General features: G+C 41.8%; 1 protein-coding gene across 2 annotated transcripts; it reads right to left on the bottom strand.

Moving 5' to 3' along the window:
• Positions 1-2,928: 2,928 nt before the first annotated feature.
• Positions 2,929-23,003, bottom strand: znf292b (zinc finger protein 292b). 2 transcript variants are annotated; one of them, XM_037085998.1, is made up of 8 exons: positions 22,782-23,003; positions 16,232-16,386; positions 15,987-16,062; positions 14,609-14,744; positions 11,984-12,186; positions 11,052-11,188; positions 10,504-10,645; positions 2,929-10,017 (listed from the first exon to the last, which is right to left on the bottom strand). In XM_037085998.1, the coding sequence occupies exons 1-8, from the start codon at positions 22,944-22,946 to the stop codon at positions 3,520-3,522; spliced, it is 7,512 nt and encodes a 2,503-aa protein (XP_036941893.1). In that variant the 5' UTR covers positions 22,947-23,003; the 3' UTR covers positions 2,929-3,519. The 2 variants fall into 2 exon arrangements, with proteins under 2 accessions (XP_036941893.1, XP_036941895.1); XM_037086000.1 differs by lacking the exon at positions 22,782-23,003 and adding an exon at positions 21,896-22,227.
• Between the last annotated feature and the right edge of the window lie 209 nt (positions 23,004-23,212).

Genomic DNA, 23,212 nt, shown 5'->3' with positions numbered 1-23,212 from the left:
ATACTCATATTTAATCATATTCACTGGATACTACTGTAAAGCTTATGAAAATGTTCACTCCAATAATAGATTAATAAAAAATAGCTTAAACATAAACTGCTCTTATTTTAAATACAGAGTGATCTGACAACTACAAAGCAGAGAATGTAGATGACATGCAGTGCATATCTCAAGAACTGCACATCTGATCTACACAAAGATGTGCTTTGCGTATGTACATATATATATATATTTGTGTGTGTGTGTGTGTATGTATAATGTCTGCGTTACAGTGCATTACAGTGGTAGAATGAGATGTAGTGGCAGCAGCACTTGACTGGCCAGCAGACCCTTCCTGTGGAAAAAGATAAAAATAAAATGTCATTATTAGTTATTACTGTCATTGTTACTTAATATTAAGAGTGCTACCAAGAGATCATAAAACTCTCAATTTAGATCACATCACTTAATTGTTTAGATCAAAATAAAAAGGGTTATTGTTGTTAAATGAATTATGAATACTCTATTTTGGCTCTTGTTTCTATCTAGACACATATATGCTGTCTGTCTCTCTGTCTGCCAGCTCGTCTGTTGTCAGTGGTCAATGTGATTGGTCAGATGGCTGCTGAGCCACAGGTAGACGCTGCCCCGGAGAACGGAGCTGAGATGAAAGTCAGTCATCTCAGTCAGTTTGTTTTCACTAACTCAGTCCATCCAGTGCGTGTTTGTTTCAAACCCTCCTCACTGCAGCTCTGCATCGATGTTTGGGGAATTATTAGGTCGACTTTAAAAAAGTAAAATCTACTATTAATAAGCGGTTCCAACGTGCCAAATCACGGATCAACTTCGTTCAGTTATACCACTACCTGATCAGTTTACATTAGTGACAGCAAATTAAACAGAGAGAACTCGACATACATCATGCACACAAGCTTTAGGTTAATTTACCTTGCATTCGCTGAACAGTTGATGGTGATGGTCGTAAAGTGAAAGCAGCTAAGTAAATTGGATGTGTTGCCGCCCCTAGCACCAACTTTCTTCTCGCAGCTCCTGCAGATAGGGCTGCCATCCTCGACCAGCTGTCCCGGAGTATTCTTATAACAACCACAATACGCCCAGACTTCAGAGTCGAAGGCGGAAAAATGCCGTGATGACCGCTACTATAACGCCGCACGTTGCACGCTGCGCATGCGCCGCGAGTTTTCCACACCGTGGTTACCGACTGCGGCGGTTACCATGGCAATTTAAACTTAAACGGTAACCTTCACAATCGGGAATTTTACCGTGGTTTACCGTGACTGTTACATCCCTAGTAGCCATGGGGCTCAATTCTGACTCTCAATATTAAATACATTTTGAATAATACATGAACACCTCAGCTTCAACTTTTTGCTTTTTTTTAGGGCATTCAGTATATGCTTTTGCCCAAAGGTGGTGGCTGCCTTGCAAGGTGCTGACCAGCACACCAGGAGCAGGTTTATCTTGCCCACGGACACTTCCACAGGTAGACCTGGGGAATCAAACCAGTGACCCTCTGATGACAAGATGGTAGCTCTACCCCCAGGGCCAGACTGGGAGACTTTTTCAGGCCAGAAGTCAGTCATGTAACCAGGCCACCCTGGCCTTGCCCACACATGCATGTTCACATCCACACCTATATGCATGGGCACACATGATAGACACATATATGCAATGTATAATACAGTCCGAGAGCATAGTTCCTGATAAGCAATCACATAATATTGACTTATATTTTAATATTGGCTCTAATTATCATACCGGGGAATAATAATGAACCCCAACCTAAATCTAAGGTTGGAATACATAGCTTTCATATTTGGGCTGGGATACATTACAGCAAGTCAGCAACAGATGGCAACATTCAACAACACTAGCGCTTAATAGAATAATGCTGTAGTGCCAAGACAGCTATTGTTACAAATGAGAGCCATTCATATCAAATGGCAGTGCCTGCTGGTGTTCTTATGTCTGCAACTTGTTGCATGTTGATGCTCTACTGTAGAAATGATTCTGTACCTTCTGCCAACTGCTCTGCACTGACTTCTCCTGAAGCACCAGCAGGACTGTCAGCACCATCACCACCTTTGAATGGCAAACATATGCTTACAGTGTTTTTCCATACACTATAGTTCATACCAAGATACTGTAGCCTATGTCTCAATTGATTTGCCCTTGTATTAATATACATAATAATGAAATGATATCCCATTTGTTGCACACGTAAATAATTTCAAAAACAGTAAATAAAACAAAAAGTGGCTTGTAAATCAGTGGTTTTAATATCCCAATCATTATTTTAATTTCAAGGCCAGGGCCTAGTAGGCTACATACTAACACTGCATAAAAGTGTACAGCCTCAAGGACCATTGGGAGTCCCTGGACCTCATACTGACAAGAACCAGTGTTTTTTTTGTTTTTGTTTTTTGTTTTTACATAATTTACTTGCAGACGCATAATGGCACCATGGCTCCAGCGCCTTTCTTTTTTCTCGCTCTCTCCCTCTCGGCACCGCCTTTTCTCCTTTTTTACCCGGGTTGGGGTCCATCATCTAATCGTCGAAGCCTCGTCTCCTCTCCCGGTCCGCTCCCTACACACACAGACCGCAGCAGGTATCAGACACACGTCACACACCTCTTCCTCCACACGCTGTCTGGGTGGTTAATATGGACTGTTGGGGCGGGTGTTAATCGAAACAAACAAATCGCCTTGTCCTCCTCACATGCTACTGGCCTGAGTGGCCTCTGATCGGCCTGGCCTGCCTCTCTGACTTTTTCTCAGTGGGAGCGGTAAAGAACAGCATTTTCCTCAACTTGTAGTCTTATAACTAAGCACTATCAACCTGGGAATGATTGATGAACAGGGTAAATATTGAGGAAGAAAGACAAAAAAATGTTTTATGGGATAAACATGTAATACAAGAAACCCATCTACTGGTTCTAGCTCATTTATTGGGAATAACTGAAGACCATCCACAAAATCATTTTCCATTCAGTGTACATGCAGCCGCTCCAAGCCTCTTAACCTGCTGTGTAACCTAACAAAATGTCAAATGATAAAAAAACAAGCCAGATTGGTTGTAAAAAAGCTGTTCTTTTAATAGTAAGACTGCTGGTGGCAGTGAGTGATTTCAAACTATATACACACACACACACACACACACACAATAATCAACAACGTCCTCAAATCACAAACTACACAACAGCACAATCCATTTCAAAATCATTTGTCCCACAGGGATGATTAAGACACCACAGGCTGATGTCATACTTCAACTTCTAGCAAAAATTTCACATAACTTTTTTTGACTTGGTTCATAAATAAAAACATGCTATACACTTTTCTATAAAAAAAGACAAAAACTTTACAGACAGTATTACAGTATAGTTCAAAACAACGTTTTTTTTTTCTTTTTTAAATAACAGGAGGTGTAAAAAACATTTTGTATGAAGGGCACCAGTCTGCAGCAGATTTTACTCATTCTAGTCCTGAGATTCTGCCTTTCATCAACAAAAAGACATGTTACTCAGTTTTTTCCAGTACCACTGTGGGCAGCATGTCTTGCAGCTGTCTCAACATGAGGTGGGTGACACCTGAAAAGGCCCCGTCTATAATTATTCTAACCTTACTAAGTGATTTCAAATTCTGACGGTTGCTGAACCGGACATAGGTGTCTTTGGTGTTCAAAGGGGAGGGTTTTCTCCATGTTTCTGGTGCATCAACGGTTCTTGTCAAGGGATGTTCACATTTATTTGACTGCTCCAGGAACTTTAAGAAAGACATTTCAAAGCCCATTGGTTTAAAAGAAGCCAGTGGAGCAGTCTGCTCTGTCACCTCCTCCTGGATTATTGCAGGGCAAGAAGAGTCTGATTCATCGTCCTTGCTGTAAACCACGTCCGTCTTGGTCGTTCGTGGAATTTTCTTGCGTTTTACAATTTTTTCGATCAGTTTCCTGGGACGTCCTCGTTTGCGTTTGAGCACTACAGAGCCATCAGAACTTTCATCATTAGACATCTTGCTCTCAAACAATGCCGGGGAAATCCCTGCTGAGGTCCTTCTGCGTAGGATAGGCTTCGAGTATCCATATTCCCCCCCTCCTTCCTGGCTGGTGTCTGCTGTCAGCTCATTGTCTGACAGGTCAGAGGTGTTGTCTGATTTGGAGTCGTCACTCCTGATGGAGCGACACTTCTGCCTGGGGAACTTTTTGCAGAATATGAAATGACTCCTTTGCTGTTCCAAGTACTTCTCTGACAGCCCGTGTCCCATGTAATGTTTTAAAATGCTCCGCTCTGACTTCATGACCGAATCACACCCTTTGATCATACAAGGGTATTGTAGAGGGAATTTTTTAGTGCACATGGAAGACGCCTCCACTTTAGTTTTCAGTGAAGGTTTTCCATATTTAGTCCAGTGGTTAGTTTTTGCCTTGCCAACTCTCTTTGTGTCATTTCCTCTCTGGACAATCTTTTTATTGCTCTCGATGTTTTCCTTTCCATTACTTGTCTTGGTAATTGGGTACAGTACAGTCTTAGAGCTCCGTTTCATCCCGTCTTCTTTTGTCCGTTGACTCCTCATTTTGGGCTGATACAGGTCCTGATGCTTTTTCATGACATGTCTCAGCATATTTGACTTTGTGGCATATGAACGGTCACAGCCTTCAATTTCACACTTGAACGACCCGTTAAATTGTTCAGGTTTGGCCAGCTTTATATCTTTATGCAGTTCTTTGACGTGTCCTATATATTTCCAGACAGCAGTGAAGGATGCTGTGCATCCTTTATGGCCACAAGCAAATTTCCCAAGCTTGATGCTGGACAACAGATTCCCAACTTTATCAAGACTGAATTCATGCAGATGAAGATAATGCTGCAAGAGGTTTGGAACTTCTTGGAAAACTCGGGAGCAGTCTTTCACTTGGCATCTGAATTCAGAAATTTGGGGGATCTCTGCCTCTGGATAGTCCTCATCATGGTTTATAACTTCATCCAGTCCCTCACTCTGGTCCTGCTCTTTGTTCACTTCCAGTGCTGACAGAGCAGACTGGTGAACAGCCCTATAGTGGAGGATCAGATTGTGCTGGATGGTGAAGGCTGCCACACAGCCCTGATGAACGCAGCGATATGGTCTGTATGGACTTGTTGCTTCACCTGAGCTGGGCTTCCTCTCCTTTGTCTTCTTGGGAATCTCTATGCTTGGCTTCACTATCAGCTGCCTATTGATAGCAACTTGTTTGCTGAGACAGGGAGGCCCATTAGCCTGAGGCATGGCACTCTGCAAAGCCTGAATGACTGTGTAACGACTGTCATCTTGGACATTCTGATTAGTTGTGTCCACACTGGTATGTGGTACAAATGCCTCAGATGGGCAGAAATGTTTTGCTGTGTCTTGAGATGAATCCAGATGTGTTCCGTTCTCTGTTGATGAATGAGCAGCCATTGTACTTTGAGCTGCTTTAACCTGCTTCTGTATTGCAGCAAATGCAGCCGCTTTGGCCTCTCTGCGCTTCATATCCAGATCTGCTATTTCTTTAGCTGATAATTTGTGAGCCGACTGATAGTGAACACGGAGGTTTGAGTTTCGTGTGAATGCTTTGCTACATTTTTGACACTTGAAAGGAGCATACTGGCCATACCTTTTTTTAACCACATTCACCATCTCAAGTGTGTAGCTGTGAGTTTTGGAGAGGTGTTTCCAAAGGGCTTCACATGACATGGAACTAAATGTGCAGTTTTCATTCTCGCAAGCATATGGTTTGACAAAGTTTGACGACAATGAGCTGTGTATATCCACCTTTGTTGATACTGTCTGACTGTTCATAGTATTGCCATTATGTTTGATGGAAGCTGAAATCTGGTCAGATATTTCTCTGACCAAGTCAAGCCTTTCAAACGCACTTTGAATTTCTGTCATCCACTGTTGCTGGCTGGCAGATAACTGAGTGGGCTCAGGCTCTGCATCATTTGCCCTGACCCCTGTGGGGCTCAGTACCTCCTGTTGCGGTGTGGGAGTCTCTCTGAAACAAGTAAAGCTCTGTGTGTTCAGTAGTTGTTTCATGACACCAGAGGTTACTGGAATGACTTGTGCTTCACTCGCTGAGTCACTTTTTGCATCACGAGACATTTGATGAAGTCCAGAATTACGAGAAGAACTGCACACTTGGCCAAAAGTTATGGGATTTCTTGAATTAGCATTGGGGTCGGTGTTGCCTGAATGATGCAAGATGTTTCTACGTTGAGAACCAGCCAAAATCTGCTCCCTCAGTCGCTTTTTGATATCTTGCTCACTGGTCTTTCTTTCCGTCTCACCTTGCTTGCAACTTGTTGATGGACTAAGTTGAATATCAGGTAATATTGTTTGCATCACTTGGTTCGAATCTGTATCAAGTATCTGAACGGTTGTCTCAGAGCGATACCCGTCACTGTGGTTTGTGGGAACACTTCCGGGTACAGCAGTGGAGGGGTTTTCTGGGAGACTCTGAGAAAGAAGTGGATCAGGGAATTCACTTCGAGCAAATGTATCAATGCCTAGATGAGGATAAAGGGCTGTACTATTAGAGTTGTTCTCACACGTCAGCTGGACATTTTCTGTATGCTGTATGACTGAGCTCCCTGGCAAACGTTCACTGACTCCATAAGGGTTTTGGAACAATGGCTGGGGAGCCGGTGTATGCACAAAGAGATCAGACATGTTTGATTCAGTCATGATTTGTTTAAGAATGTCGTCGTTTGACTCGCCATTCCCATATACAAGCAGATTATCTTGTGGATAATTAGGAGTGGGGTATTCTTTTGTGGCAGTTGAACCATTTGTTACTGACTGATGGGGCTTCTCCTGATAAATAGCCGCAGGAGTATAAGGGATCTGTGGCTGAGCCGTACCAACTGTTTGCTCTGAATTGAGAAGGTCAAGAAACGATGCTGGCAGGTCTGTGTTCAGTTCAGGCTCATCATATGGTTTACAGATTGCACGCTTGGACAGATGGCCTCCCAGTGATTTGGGACTATTAAATTGTCTAAAACACCTGCAACAAACAAATTTGCCATCTCTAAGTATAGCTGGCCATTTTGTCCTTTTATTTCTTTTAGATCGTGTTGGATTCTCAGAAGCACTTTCAGAGATGACTGGGCCATTTTGAGGTTGGCTGACACAGTTTTTTTGGCTTGCACTGTCTGGAGAGGGAATTTGCATTGATTTTGTTTTTTCTGGGGCCCTGGAGCCAGACACTAAACTGCTTTGCATCTGTGATGTATATGGCTGAAGAAGGTTTTCTGCTCGTGGTGGCACATCATTTGCACCAGACATGTATGAGGGCAACACTGACTGGGACCCATTTTCCGTAACTGGTGACTGTAAAGACTCTTCTGTTCTGTTCATTCTTGACTCCATCATAGAGGAAGATGGGACACAGAGGGGCAGAGCTGCACTGGTTGAATCAACATGTGGCATTGCCTGCATGTTGGATGGATAGACTTGAGAAGAGCCAGAGATTTTATTTTGTTCACTTCCAAGGGCTGCCTGCCAGTTTTGGCTGCCTGGATCTGTATCACTTCCTAGCTGAGAGAGAACAATGGGATTTAAAACATTTTCCATCACAAGGGAAACATTCTGGTTAAGGGCAGATGAAGACTGGGGATGTAGGGCAGTATCCTTTGTGCTTGTACCCGTGTAAGTATAAGGAGGGGACTGGATAACATTTTGCCTCTGAACTCCATGAAGTGGTACTCTGCTGTCCTTCTGGTGCTGGAATGAGGCATTTGAACTGAGATGTCCAACAGATGATGTAATGGGGGCCGAAGCGTAGGTTATCTTGATTTTGGTTCGAGCAACTTTCCATTGCTCGTAGAAATCTGGATGAACCGTTTTCATATGCTTTGCAACACTTCTGTAGGAGCTGTAGTGCCTTGCACAGGTTTCAAATGCACAGTGATATCGCTCCCTCTGTCCTGGAAGAGGGCCAGCGCAAGTCAAGGATGTCATTGAGTTCTCTGCTCTGTCCCTACTGAGTGGCTGTGGGGTTACTGATGGAGGAAGTGGTTGTGACATTGCTGGCTCTGTGGATTTCTGGAGTGGTGATGGTGTTAGCAGGTTGCTGCTACACATTGGCCCTTGCTGCACTGGCATAGGTATGTTGCACTCAGAATTGTAACTCATAGATCTGGGATTTACATCACCGAGGAACATCTGTGGCTGGCCTCGTGGGATATCTGCATTACAATCATGTGACACATCACCTAAATTAGCCTCACGAGGACGTACCGTTTGATTCTGTTGGTGTGGTCTCAAATAATCAAAACAGTCTCTGTGTTCGTCAGTATCAGACATGGAGGAATTCAAAGGTTGAATCACTGAGTTATTTAAACTCGATGTGTGACTGGTTGAGAAGGGCATATTTTGTGGTTCATGTTTGACGCTGTATCCCCCTTCGGTTTCTGAAGATGCTTGTGATGATTTCAGCACACCCTCCAAGGACATTGGCAGCTTTACATTCCAGTTTTCTTGGGAGGTCGCTTGTTTACTTGGAGTGTGATTGACAAGCATTTGTTCAATGAGTGAAGGGCCCGGCTGCATGTTTTGTGAGATGTGTTCAGAAGATAAAATTTCCTCTTCTAAGGTGGCGTGCTTCTCCAAATGTAAATCCAGCTGCTGTTGTGAATGAAATACTTTTCCACAATCCAGAACTTTGCAGGTGAAAGTTTTGTAATGCTGTGCCTCATGGTCATACAGTTTGAAGGCCTCGTTGAAAGTCTTTCCACATTTTGGAAACATGCATCTAGCCTTAAAAACAGAATGTGTTTTCCTGTGTAGAAGTAGCTCAGTGTTGGACAGGAAACTTGCTTTACAGTTCAGCTGAATACAGATGTAAGGCTTCACACCACAGTGTACCTGTAAATGATCATTTAGATGAGTGACGTTAACAAAGTGGCGGCGACAGTACTGGCAAACTACCTTTTTGCTCTGGATTTCAAGGAAAGTCTTTGCTTCCTCGTCATCCCCATGGGCTTTAACATGTGCAACAAGATTTTTGAAAAATTTGAAGCTCCTTCTACATTTTCCAACAGGGCACACATTGTCTTCACTACCATCTGTGTTACACCTGGACACTGATGCCTGAACATTTCGTATTAACCCAGCATTCTGAACTTGGGAATCAGCATTTTCATAAAGTTCATTCTCTGTCTTTGCCTTCAATGCAGCGATTACAGGGGCAGCTGTTTTAGGATCCGCCAATTTCTTGTTTGTTTTCATGGCAGTCAGTCTTTCCTTACACGACTGTTTAACATGTAACGTCACATGGGGAATCAAGGTGTCTTTTGACGCAAGGGTTTGAGCACATATCGGGCAGCTGTATACGCCACCGCTCAGATGAGTCTGTGCATGGCGCACAATCCTGTGGCCGAGAAACTCTTTGTCACACAGGACACAGTACTGCATGTATGCCTGCCAGTTTCTGAACCTAGCAGATATGAAACCTTTTTCTCTCAGTTTCTTCATTTCTCTGTTTTTTTGTCTCTTGTCAGTGACATCCTTTAGTTCATAGGTGCCGCTGATTAAGTGTTCTGGGATATTCTTAAACCCATCCTGACTGAGGAATTCTTCCTCTTCTTCGGGGTCCTCAGTATCATTTAGCAAGTCGATAGAAGACACTATTGAAGCTTCTTCACCCATTAGAGCTAAACAATGTCGCTTTAGTGTTTTCCAATCCCAGAACTCTGGGTCAAAAGGCCACTGGGTTTTAAAAACCAGCAGAAGCTCGCAGCGTAGTGAGTTGGGAACAGGCATGCTCTCCTCCTCAAGTTTTTGATCAGGTTCGTTGTAAAGCGTCTCCACAGCATAGTATGAATCCACTGTGGGCTCCAAGAGGAACTCTGTCAGCTGGCAGGCTCGTTTCACTTCCAGGTCAGTGGGAAGTAAACAGGAAATAGTTTTACACACGGTGGCCTTGAGGCTTGCATCATCTGATGCCATCCGAAGAGCCCTTATGCACATTTCAATGCACACTGGCAATCCAACGCTGTCCATCTAGGAAAAAGAGGAAGTCAAAGAATTTAAAGCTGCCCAACACAATTATTCTGAAACTCACATGGGACAATTAATCAAGCAAATTCAATTTTTTGAGAGACATAAAAACACTTTGAAATACAGAAATTCTTACTTCAATAATGAAATGAAACATTACCAAAACACTATTTTGATCATAATTGTTACCATTTCATCAAAGACCTACATATTCCACTTTTTAATGCATTTAAGGAGTACAGTACCCCGAATCAACGACTCAACCACTGTAGACCCGAGATATTTGACAAGTGTGCAATGTTCTTTGTGGGTAGCAGCTGTAGTCTCCTTCATATAAACCAAAATTAACAGGCTCAATATGTTTCAACTATGGCAAAAAATACCACTTACATTTCTCTAGGGCTTTCTACTTTTGTCATAACTGAGAGTTAAGGGGAGTTAATAACTTTTTTTTTTTTACTACACCACCGCAGATCACTGTTTACTGACCTCTGATTGGATGACCTTGATGAGGAACAGGATATGGTACACGGTTTTTGATAGTAAGGACATCTGGTGACATCTGGCGAGGAAGGCCTGCGCTGATGGTTCTAATCGTTTCAGCAGCTTGCTCCAAAACAAAGTAAGCTCCCTGATAAAAAAGGCATAAGATAAATATCTTTCTTTATTTAAATATAAAAATATATATAAAAATAAAAATATATATATATATATATATATATATATATATATATATATATATATATATATATATATATATATATATATATATATATATATATATATATATATATATATATATATATAGACACACACACCGCGGTATACTGATCACCATGATAATTTTGGTCACTATTACCGCGGTGTGAAATTTTCATACCGGTACATCCCTATTTATCAATATTTATGAGTGGGATAAACATACAGCCAAATTAATATAATTTAAACACAGGTGTATATTCTGTTCAGAATCCTGTTTTTCTAAACAAAGAAACCCTGCACAGATGCATCAGACGGGGATACTTGTGTTCTCTTACCAAGCACAGTATGTATCTCCCTGGAGAAGCTGTCGGGTCAGGAAGGCCGAGCATAAGGTGAGAGCTGCCCTTTCATCTCCATCCGACTCCAGGTTGCAAATCATCTCTAAAGCATCACGGCAGTCCTCCTTTGAAAGCTTCACACACACACACACACACACACACCCCCAATAATGACACCATACATGCCTCCAATAGTCTTAAAGAATGTGTTCAAGTATGGTCTGCCATCTTGTGAAAGAGCGATGTATTGCAGTCAAAGCTGCATAAAATACAGGTTCAGTAGAAAGTATGGCAAAGATAGCAGAGAAGTAAGGCCTGCAGCAACGAGCACTACACAGTTCAGTTATCAAAGGCTCATTTCAGGGCATTCATATTAAGTCAAATTATACTAAGACTCTAAAGTTTGGGTTCACTTAGAAATTTCAATTTTTGAAAGATAAGGAACATTTTTTCAATTAAAGTTAAAACGCTAATTGATCATTAAAACACACTTATTATCATGATAGACTGGCCAATAAAAAGGAAAGGATCAATACAGGCAAAAGAACACAGACACTGGACAGAGGAAGAAGGAAAAATTGTTATGGATGGACAGATCTAAGTTAGAGGTCTTGGCATCACAGAACATTTGAGAGACAACAAATATAAAACATGCTGGAGGAGTGACTCTAGGGTGCTTTGGTGTTGGTTAACTAGGTCATTTGTACAAGGTTAAAGGGATCATGAAAACAACTTAGATCTGTCCATCCATAACATTTTTTCCTGCATCCTTCCTTCCTGTTAGGAGCTACTTTTAGCCTTAAGATTCTTTGTAAATACGAGCCCAGATCTTCATGCACTTTATAAACACTTGGCAAAGCTCTTTCTTGAGCCTTAAAAAGAAAATCCTATACAAGTGCATGTGGCATCAACTAAGTAGCTGCACTTACCTCGTCCATCAGCTGATCCTGTTCTGAGGTAGCACATAGGCAGACGAGGTACATCTGCTTGAAAGATCCTTTTTCATGGAAGGCAGGACTCTGACAGCAAGTCTTTGCCAGCAGGAGAGCCTTCCCCATCTCATTCTCCTTCATCAACTGCTTCACTCTCATCTCCAACAGGACCAGCCCCTCCTGCACCAGGAACTCTTCAACTGAAAACCAGGGAATATCAGCAATGACACCACAAATAGACACTGATGTAATTGTTTATGGAACAAGAGTACACATCACTTTAAAGAAACACTGGAACCACACTGTATAATGTTATCATGTATGCTGGAGCAAATTACATTTCACTGCAAAAATTGACTTCACCTCAAAGTGATGTTTTATGACAATAACAATGCAATGGCTGTTACCATAAGTGTTCACCTAAGCATACCATTCCTTGTATTCATAGCACACAGTTAAAAATCATTGCACCAAATCAGGCAACTGGTTAGCTTCAAATTTTCCTGATCACAACTCTACAGTGGAGAACACCGATTTCTGGTTCTGTGCACCTTACTACTGCAATGACCTACAATGACACACCTGTTCGCTATGAGAGCATGGCTGTGCAGGTGTGGTGTGGTCAGGTGTTGTGCAAAAAAGAAAAAAAATAAGATTAATCTTGGTTAGATTTCCTCAATAAACCTAGAAGACTTCAAAACAATCATTAAAAAACAAACATGAGGCTCCATCAAGATGTTAAAACAATTAATATAGATAATTTGCTCTCTATTAGATTATTAATCATAACTATAGATATCTACAAATATGACAAACTACTTAGGAAGAGGGTGGAGTTACCAGACTGATATGTTAATATCCTATTTGGATAAATCCCTCAACTATAGCGTTGTCTTCTATAAATTAATAAATAAATCACATAAAATCAACTTTTTTCAGCTCAGAGTTCATTCTTTTCTGCAGTTTGCCTCAGCAAGTGATGTACAGTGCCTAGGGCTGGGAACCGAACTTCGGTTCTTTTATGGCACCAACCGAAATGCTTTGGTAGTACCAAATAACCAATTAAAGCTGCAAGTAGCGATAAATGGGCCATCGCAGTCTGTATCGGGGCATGCTGCAGTCGGGGTGTGCCATGTAGATGTATTCAGGGCAAGACCCTTTCCATGTTTGAGTAATTTGGAGTAGATGGAAAACTGTATGTGGAAGTTATAATGAGTTGATGGTTTTATGGCGAAGCACCAAAATGGATTGCTCCAGCAGGTGTGACGCAGGTAGAAAGCTTTTGATAAATTCTGTCTATAGACACTACTTGCAAAGTTTGCTGCAAATCAGTCAAATGGCCTAGGAGGAGTTTGAGAAGTAAGCTTACCATTTTTTCATAGAGCCTTAGTGGCTCATGGGGAGGTAGTCACCTGGGTTTCATGTCAGTCGGACAGACCAATGTGGAGATATGCAACACTTTGTGTTTTAAACAAAATGTACAGGAAGTTCTTATTTAATAACTTGAGTATTGTTTGGAATATCATTTTTTTTAACAATTCTTGTCAGGAGAGTCCACAGATGCTGTGTTCAAAGTTTGGTGTAATTCGGTGAAATTGCCTGGGAGGAGTTCGAAAAAGTAGGTTTGCGTAATTTCGCGAATCTGTGGAAAAAAAAAGGTAGGCAGAAATAGACGAGGCCCATATCACGGGATTCGGCACAAATCAGTGAACACGTGGATATAAGGTTTTTGAATGTGTGACAAAGTATCTGTGAGTTCTAGGGCAAAATGCACATTCCTTGATTATAGCGCCACCTAGTGGTGGAAATGGAGGTCAACGAAAGATTATGAAAATGTTTTGGCAGATGTAACATATAGATAAGTTTGGTGAGTTTTGTGTGTTCAAGCAGTGAAAAATGCGATCATTTGGGACGAAAAAGTGGTCATTCCAGGTCGAAAACTGCTCGGGCCCTAAATATGCCTTGTCTTTTGGTGCCACTGCAGTGGCGTTGCTAGAGGATATGAGGGCAGAATTAAACAATATTTCCTGTTTCCAATGAGAGAAACAAAAATATCCTCCAATTGAAATCACGTTCATCACATAATGTTTTCCCTTTACATAGTCAAAAGCATAGTCAATAGTCAACACGTTTTTAAATGTAGTGTAATTTAAATCGAGCTGAAATGAAAAATACCTTGGAAACCCTTTTTTGATAACATTCACGATCATATTGTACACCTAAAAACATAATTCTTTGTCTTTTTATACTAAAATACAGTCATGTCTTCTTCCTGTAAAAGAAAACGCTTTATGCTAAGCTTGAACCAACCAGTATCTATAGAAAACTTCATGTCCACCCTTCCATTAATCTTCAACTGCTAACTGCTACTGTCTGTTCTACCTACTACAGAATACTGACATTACCGTTACTGTAACAAAATTAGGTGTCCTTTTATGCAGATGAACAAGTACACTGATGCATAACAAGGAAGCCCATTCATGAAACCTTAAATATCAAATATACATTTCTATCTTTTGGTTTCTGATTTTCTTTCTTAAAAGAAAACCCAGGATAAGTGAATGTCAGAGCATATTTACACACTGAAAGAAGCATTTTGATTTAACCGGGAGAGGAACTTACCGTGTTCAGTCTGTAGGTTTTCATTTGACAGAAGACCTTGCAGGACCTTGTTGGTCCAAACACCGTCATATTTGCCCAAAGCAGACAGCAGAGACAACTGTGCAATTCCATTCTCCTGAAGCTTACTGTAAGAAAACTATACAGAACAAAAGAACTTCAGAACTTTAGACACAATACAGAAGGTATGTCACTATCTGAGGTTTGAGGTTAAATGTGTTGGTAAGGTTTGAAATGCAAATGACGAAGCACGTTCACTCACTTAATCACACACGCCAATTTCTACCCCCCCCCCCCATTCTTCTTCTTTTTTTATTATTGTTGCAAATACACCACCGCCGCATCATATCTCCACCTTCACAGCAGAGTCCTGCACTGGGTCGGGTGTCGAGAGTGCTGAGGTAAACTAGATAACTATCTTGCTCAGTATCTACTCTTTGGAGTAGACCCCCCAAGTGTCATCTTGAAAATAGGCTCACCGGAGAAAAGGTAGACTTATTAGTTTAAGAAAACTTATAATAGATTTTACAAGTTCAATAGACATTCGCAAAATATTGATGGCCAGCTAAGGTTACGTAACATATCAGTAGCTTAATTAATTGGGCCCGGTGCCAACTCATCTCAGTGACGCTAACATGACTAAACTAATTTATAGCATTAAGCGAATACATACACGCCATGATGTAACTGCCGACTGCATTTTCAGATGAGCCTTTTCAAATATTCCTCAAAGAAGAGAAAGACACCTGATGAAGATGACGCTAGTCAGGTATCATTAGCCTTTTACTGACTCAAATGATGATGGTTAGGTAAAAAACCGTGTTCACACTTGTAATCGGATGTGATGTGAGTGTACATTCTCTAACGTTAACGTTTTATGTAATTGTATAAGACAAGTAACATTAGACAGGAAGGAGCAGTGGAACAAAGTGATGGAGAGCAGAGTACAGCGGGGGAGAGCCGAGTGAGCCTGGGTTGTTCTGAGCCTGGGTGCAAACATTACCACTGATTCTAAAGCCCCATCAAGAAATTATTATTTATCATTTTATTTTTTATCTTATTATTGTATTTTTGTCATCATTGTTTATTTTTACATTCAGCCTTTAAAAAGGCCATTTTCCATGCCTGTCATTCAATAAAAAGCGGGATTATGCTGGGCATAAAATTAAAATCTGCAGTCAAGTGTCATTTGTTTACGCCGCCACTGCTGGAAAAAATCCTAGTGGACAACACAAGTTCAGCGGATAGTGTCAAGGAGTTATACTAATACTGTAATCACAGGAAGAAGTAGGGTGACAATGCTTGGTCATGGGATGCTAAACAGGTGTTATTTTTTTTACTGAAAGATATTACTACATCCAGTGTGAATTTGCAGCTTTACCTGCACAGATGATTTAAATTCCTTCCATAAGTCATCTGGAATTTCCTTCAGTGAGAGCAAAAGCTCCACAAAACTCCTGCAGGATAAAAAGACAATCAACAAACATTATATTTCTGTTTGTATGTGTGCATTCATTGCATGAGCTTTAGGATTTGTGACAGGGTTTCATTCTGCATTATAATTATCCATAATGGGTAAGAGCTCTATATTTTATCTGCAGTTAATCCCAGTTTACTGGTACTTACATTGAGAGCCTCTCAACCACAAGAGGAACATTTTCACACTGCAGGGAGAGGTATTGAGAGGCCTGGGCGTAACTCAGCAGGGCGACTATGTATACTTCCACCAGCGGCAGAGGCTCTTCCTCTATCCTCCAACGGCCTGCATATTCCAGAAGTGTCTGCAAAGAGGGAACCACAATAATTCACCAATTGAACAAACAGAGTTAGAGACTCTGTTTGTGCTGATAGCTTTCACACAGAATTGCCGCATTATTTTTGCCAGTGTTTGTTCACACAGAACCAAGCAGCTCCAGCATAAAGCTGCATTAGTGTAATTCACATAGCAAGCTGGCACTGTGAATCCAAAAGTGCCGAGACGGTACACGTCATGATGATGATGTCTGTGTTTTTTTTTTTCCCCATGTCTTCCCTCTCCTGTCATCCTGTTAATCTGCACACGTACCCACTGCCTGTTGACTTTAGCTGACACAAACTCAAAGTAAGGACTGTATTTCCAGCTAGGAAACACGCATCTCCCTCCTCCCTCCATTGTTGTTTGTGGCACTGCATGGTGTTACACCCGAGTTGTCTTTGTGCTGAAAACGTGACTTGTTGCATATGTGACTAACTCCCCGAGAATTAAAAAAAATTATGTATTTTTACTAAGGAAAATGACAAATAATAGTAACGCACAGTGACTTGAATAAGGAACTTTAATCTGATTACTGGTTTGGAAATATTAACACGTTAGAGTACTCGTTACTGATAAAAGTAGTTAGATTAGAGTAACGCATAACTACGAAACTAAGTACACTGTAGGGCTGTCAACGAAGCGCACGAAGAAACTTGATTTGTTCATATGCAAGGACATGAGGCCGATCAGTATCGTTGATGGCACAGGCTTCAGAGAGTTTTGTCAAGAATTGGAACCAAGGTACCATATCCTGAAAATACCTATACAAGTACTTATGTCTCATTGTAGTAGTTTGTCCTCCTGTTACTGACATAATGTGCAAATATAGATATTCGAATGGTTCAAACATATGTGTTTGTTTTTTTTAGAGTGAATATTCGAACGTCATTTTGAAGCAGTTTTGAGAGCCCTATTACACTGGTTGTGACTAAAATCCTGAGCCACCACACATCCTGGAAAGTGACAGTGACTTTGAAACAAAGCACTGATCTTTTGAGCAAAGTTATCCACTAAAGTCCGAGCTGAGAGAAAACAAAAAATAAACAAATTGCAAGCCCAGTATGACAGCTCTACATGGCTCAGCACACGTTCATTTACAGCCCAGAAATGTGCAAACGAATGTTCACTAAAGGATTTTGGGGCAACATGAAAAAACATTTAGTAATGGGACAGTTGTGAAGGAGTGCTTGAACGCCATTGCCAAGACATTATTTGAGGGAAAACAAAAAGACAAGTTATGTGAAAAAAAAAATCAAACAAATCCTGCTGTCAGCTTCAAAAGCAACCCGAAAATCTGAAATATTAGCAGATGATGTACTTGAACAGCTTGATGCCGTTATTCGGAGTGCAGCCTTAAATTCATTAGGTTGGGACTTCTTTAATTTAAGGGGAAATAAAGAGTTATTCGAGGCTCTGTTTGCACTTCTTATTCCTTTTGTTCTGAGGTTTCTGTATTCTTTAACTTGAAATAAAGGCCATAAATTCATTTGCCTGGGACTACTTTTACTTATGGTAAAAACAGTAGTTGATTACTATACAAGTGCACTCTGTTAAAAGTTTCTTGTGTTGAAAACTGCCAATAAATATTGTTGAAACCATATGAAAATGTGGACATAGACGTCCAATTGCCTTATTCGACCCCTCTGTTGCATCTTGTCTGACCCGTTCGGCAGAAAAGTTGCATTGAAACACACCGCTTCGACCTGCTGCCTACTCCACAGTAGCGTGTGCGTTCTGCGCAATAAGCGGGTGGCGCTTGTGTTGTGAGTTGTAAATAAGAGGCTTATGCATGTAACTCTCTTTACTTTCGATCAAAACAAAACTTAACTATTTCAGATAAAAACAGCTGCATACTAAACATGCAGCGAGGCATTACCAAACGAACACAAATTAATTCGTCCAGAACGGACATAACAACTACTCTTGTGCCAGTACTACAAAATATGAAAACGGAGAATGACGGAAGGGAGTGCATAGGAAAACAAAGCGCACACAGTATTCCGCCCCTCCCACACACTGCGCTGATTTGCTAGCACACCACCAATCAGAACGGCCACTCAGCTGGCACACAACCAATCAGAGAATCCAATGGCTCAGACATCCAAAGGCCCACCTCCTCAGACTTTGCATGCTCAGTCGGAGCCGACAACATCCGTGTGGCTCCGAAAGCTTCCAACGCAGTTGACCACACTGAACATATTTGTTCCCGACCTCGTCCGAGTCTCTCCAAATGCTTCAGGTGTCCAATGGTTGGACCGGTGTGTTCCTGCCTTAAGACACAAGTTGAACTTTATGAGGTTCAGACCTTTTACTTGGAGGACATTTGAGTAACTGAACCTCAGTGGCTTTTAACCGAATACCCCTGGTACACTGTTTCAAAGTCCAAAATAAATAAACAAAACAACCAGAAACATCAAATAAAAAGGACTCAATCTCTGTTAGCAAAAACTGCACTTAAATACAACCAAAAACAATAATCCCGTCGTCTTTCATGCTATACAGTTGTGGAATTGCCATTTGTGACATGTATGTTCTCCCAGGCAATTAGTACTGGCTGTCAAACGTTTGCAGAATTTGTCAAAGTGCCGGCTTATCGACAGTATTAAAGGGCTGCATCTCTTTAGCGATGTAGCGTACTATACTGTCTGTGAGTGCACACCATTTTTTTTGTAGTTTGTCGACTAAACACCCCAGTGATTGTGGACTGTCAGGAAGGCAGAGACAGCCTCTCTGTGGCTTTAAGGCCCCCACACACCGCCCAGACGTCCAATTGCCTTATCCGACCACTGTGTTGCCTCTTGTCTGACCCATTAGGCAGAAAACCCAGCGCTTCGATGTGGTGCCAGCTCCACAGTAGCATGTACGTTCTGCGCTTGCGCGAGACGCAAGAAGCGGGTGGCACTAGTGTTAAAGACGCTGGACTAGAGGTTTATGCACACAACTCTCTTTACTTTCGATCAAAATGAAATGTAACCATTTCAGACAAAAACAGCTGCATACTAAATATGCAGCGAGACATTACCAAGCAAACATAGATTAATTCGTCCTGAACGGACATAACAACAATTAGTCTCATGCAAGTACTCCAAAACTTGAAAACAAGAAATGACAGAATGGAGTACATAGAAAACCAATGCGCATACAGTATTCCGCCCCTCCCACACACCACGCTGATTCGCTAGCACACCGCCAATCAGAGTATCCAATGGCTCAGACTGCCTTTAGTTGTAGTTTTTTTTTCCCCAGCTGGGAAAACTGCATTGTTTGATTATGCCTTAGGCACAGATGCATGTTTGTTGTATTGCCGCTTTTAGTTGCTACTCTATTACAACAAATGAGTCATACCGGCTCATCCAGGTTCAGCTGTCAAGACTTTTGTTACTTAAATTATTCTATTATTATTTGTGGGTCTAAATAATTTCTTCATGGGTTTCTGTACCTGTTCATTTTATTTTGAAAAGGTCCATTTTATTTTGAAAAGCTGTTTGTAAGTCTGTGTTATGGCCAGTTCTGGTTGATCACGGAAGTAGCTTACATCCAGACCATAGATCAGGGCGCACAGCCCACTGGTTTATGACCTGCTGTCAATTGGATATAAAATAAAAAGAAGCCAAAAAAGACAATGGTACACCACGGTCATTCGGTTTAAATTCGAAGTGCTCCCACGCTGCAGCTGTCGCGTTCGGCTTTGAAACCAATTCCATCTTTGTTTCTATTCCGTCAAATCTCAACTAGCGTTACCTCTGGCTTGCTACTCCTCATGGGGCTCTCATGCTGCACTCCCCACACAGAGACAGAAGCCGTTTTTATTAGAGCCCGACCAATTTATCTGTGGGCCAATATTATCAGCTCACAGCAATTCATAGCAAAATCAGAGCCAAGTCTTATTAATTTTGAGGATTGTACTTGTACTGGGAGTTCATCATAAACGCTCATCATAGGGGTAGGGACTGAACTCAGTACATCTAAAAAGGTACCAAATACCAATTCACAAATTTTTGTATCTGATTGCGCTTTACAGTAACTATAGAGTGGAAGATATACAGAGACATCACCCCAAACTGTAGCTTCTGGTTGTACTTCAAGTGCCTTATGTCTTAAAGGGACAGTTCGTGTTTTTTGAGGTGGGGTCATATAAAGTATATACCTAGAGTCGATCTGTTCCCTATCATAATCACTGATCAGCGCAGCATCAGTTTGGAGAAGTAGAGAGTCGCTCCAGCCCAGATGCTCAGCTTTGTACTGCAGTGGACAGGGTCCAGAGAAAAAGTGAAATTTAACCTCCTGAAACAAGGCCCACCTAAAAAAAAATCTTAAAAAACTGTAAAATTCACACCGCCTTACGTTGCCATCAGACCTGCCTTTCTTTTGGCACTACATTTTTTCAACTGTAGAACCTCTGCATCCCTACGCATTAGCACAGCTGGGCAGTGATCTGGTGAACAGGCGCAAGGCCCAGTTGTTGGACGAGAGGTTTACTTTCAATAAAAATGAAACTTAACAATTTCAGACACAGACCGTAGAACCTCCATATCCCTGCGCATTTGCGCAACTGCGTAGAGGTACCTCTGTATGTGACTGCATACTGCAGTGTTTGATTACTTTATTAAATTCATATGAAAAGCGCTCAATCTGGGGTGTCGTTTTACTCAGTTGGTAGAGCGGGCATCCCACGTACAGAGGCTTCTTGCTGCAAGACCCAGGTTCGACTCCCGGCCTGGGTCCCTTTGCTGCGTGTCACTTCTCCTCTCTCTTGTCCTGTTTCCTGTCACTTACTCAGCCATACTATCAATAAAACTCCCCCCCCCCCACACACACACACAAAAAAAACTGTGGGAAACACTGCAGATTATTCGTTGTTTGTCATTAGCAAAAAACAACAGTGACCTTGAAGTTTAAAAAGGAGCCTCACATAAGAGACAATACTAAAAAAGCTGGAAAGGTCACGTGAGATATTGCGTGGATAGTTGTTGCCAGGAGACAGTAACGGTCCACCTCAACTCTCCTCAAAGTTACATTGCATTCTGCTCAGCTGCCATGCCGACTGGGAGCAGAACAAGCAACTGCTAAGGTGAGTTGTTAGAAAAACTTGCTTTTTAGCAAACTCTGTGTACACAATGTTCTCAATGCTCGTGTCCATGTGTAGAGACCCTGGTGATACTAAGAGCAAAGTTTCATATTGTGTCGAGCCTTCTCAGTGTTTTAAAAATAGCGATTTTGATGCTCGTAAAAGTGCCCCTTACACTGAGAAAATGAGCTTGACCCAAAAACGAAAATACAGGAAATCTTAAAAGTGACTCTTTTGTCGTAATTATGCTTTTACTCAAAGTTTTGACTCCTAAACATTCACAAAAAAAGCCTAGTCTGCATTATGGCGAGTTTCACATTAAGCCCTCCACATGACCCTGCTAATATAATACACACCTGTAATTTGAAGATTAGCCTAAACATTTTCATACAACTGCTGCAACACTGTGTCTCTCGATGTGCTGTACCTGGGCACGCTAGATGAATTTCATTTCATCAAATCAAGCAGACTTTTTCAGTGGTAGTCCAGATCCGCCAATATGCTCACAAATCTCTCGAACCACTGAACTGCGCCGATGGCTTCCTGATGGGCTTCGCTCTGGGCTGAAGATGGCTAGCTGTAATCAATAGTTGAGCATACAGTTCTGCGTGCTTCCTCTGTGCTCGATTCGGCACGTACTCACACGAACAAACGGTGCCGTGCCCTCCTCCTCCATCTCTAGTACGCCTAACGTTAGTGTTGACAGCAGACTCTATGGTAATGACTCCAACAAACAAACAGGAGATTCGGTTTAGCTAGCTTGAGGGCGACGTAACCGCCACAGACGATCAGCCAAATTATTCTCACGTGCACGCGCACGTAGCAAAACACACAAGGCTAAAACTAATATTTGGCTAACTGCGGGTACAACTGTTTTGGTCGATCTAGTACCAAGTAACTAAGTATTGTTACCACATTGAACCAAATCAGACAAACACACTGGTGATAATGTGTCGGAGCCACTCTACTACATATCCATGTCAATGATTTTAACGACTCAATCTAACGTTTAGCTGACGTTATCTCCTGCAGAAATAACTATCAGCTAGCGTGTGCTAGTAGCTAGATGGGCGAGCCATGTCTCCGTCATGCTGAATTGTATTTGTACGCTCTACATTACCGATTGGCTGAAGTCTGACCACAGCACACGTTCTTATTCTGTTTGTGGACGAAGCACACTGAAGAAGTATCCATTCAACACCAGTTCGGCACTGATATCAAACATTGCCCTGGATTAGCCAGGAGCCATGAGAGACCGTTATTAGTAATGCTAGCTGTCTTTACGGCTGAATATGTTGGGGACCATAACTCACCCTACAAAACTCCTGGCAATATTCAGAGGAGGACTGTGTTGGGGAGTCGCCGCTTTCTCCAACCACGACCCCTTGCAGTTGTTGCAACCGTTGTCTGAGTTCCTCGATGGTCGCAGTGTTACCGTTCTCAGGACTACGGTCCTGCTCGGCCTCCTCGTCCGCCATCTTCACACCCAGCTCCTGCGCGTAGCTGCGTATCTTCTTCTTCTACATCTGCTTCTTCTTGTTTTACGGCTCCAGCTTATTGGCGCATTACCGCCACCCTCTGCTCATAGGTTGGACCACACAATAGACTGTAACTGCAGATCTTCTGTTCAGGAAAGGTGCTTTAGGGCTCCCTTTCTTATCTCATTTTAATTTTTTTTAAAGATGTTTTACACATCGACAAAATATATAGATGGATATGCACATAAACAACAAAAATGTGAGAG

This window comes from Acanthopagrus latus, chromosome 22, assembly GCF_904848185.1.
Source record: "Acanthopagrus latus isolate v.2019 chromosome 22, fAcaLat1.1, whole genome shotgun sequence".
Lineage (NCBI taxonomy): Eukaryota > Metazoa > Chordata > Actinopteri > Spariformes > Sparidae > Acanthopagrus > Acanthopagrus latus.
The sequence above is the reverse complement of the archived record's forward strand: the minus strand, read 5'-3'. Positions and strand labels throughout refer to the sequence as shown.

Excerpts from the sequence above, each read along its gene's own strand:
- znf292b (XM_037085998.1), bottom strand. The coding sequence starts at position 22,946 with ATGGCGGACGAGGAGGCCGAGCAGGACCGTAGTCCTGAGAACGGTAAC. Across the intron at positions 16,387-22,781 it reads ATTGCCAGGAGTTTTGTAGG|ACACTTCTGGAATATGCAGG; the intron begins GTGAGTTATGGT and ends CCCTCTTTGCAG. Across the intron at positions 12,187-14,608 it reads AAACCTACAGACTGAACACG|TTGAAGAGTTCCTGGTGCAG; the intron begins GTAAGTTCCTCT and ends CCTGGTTTTCAG.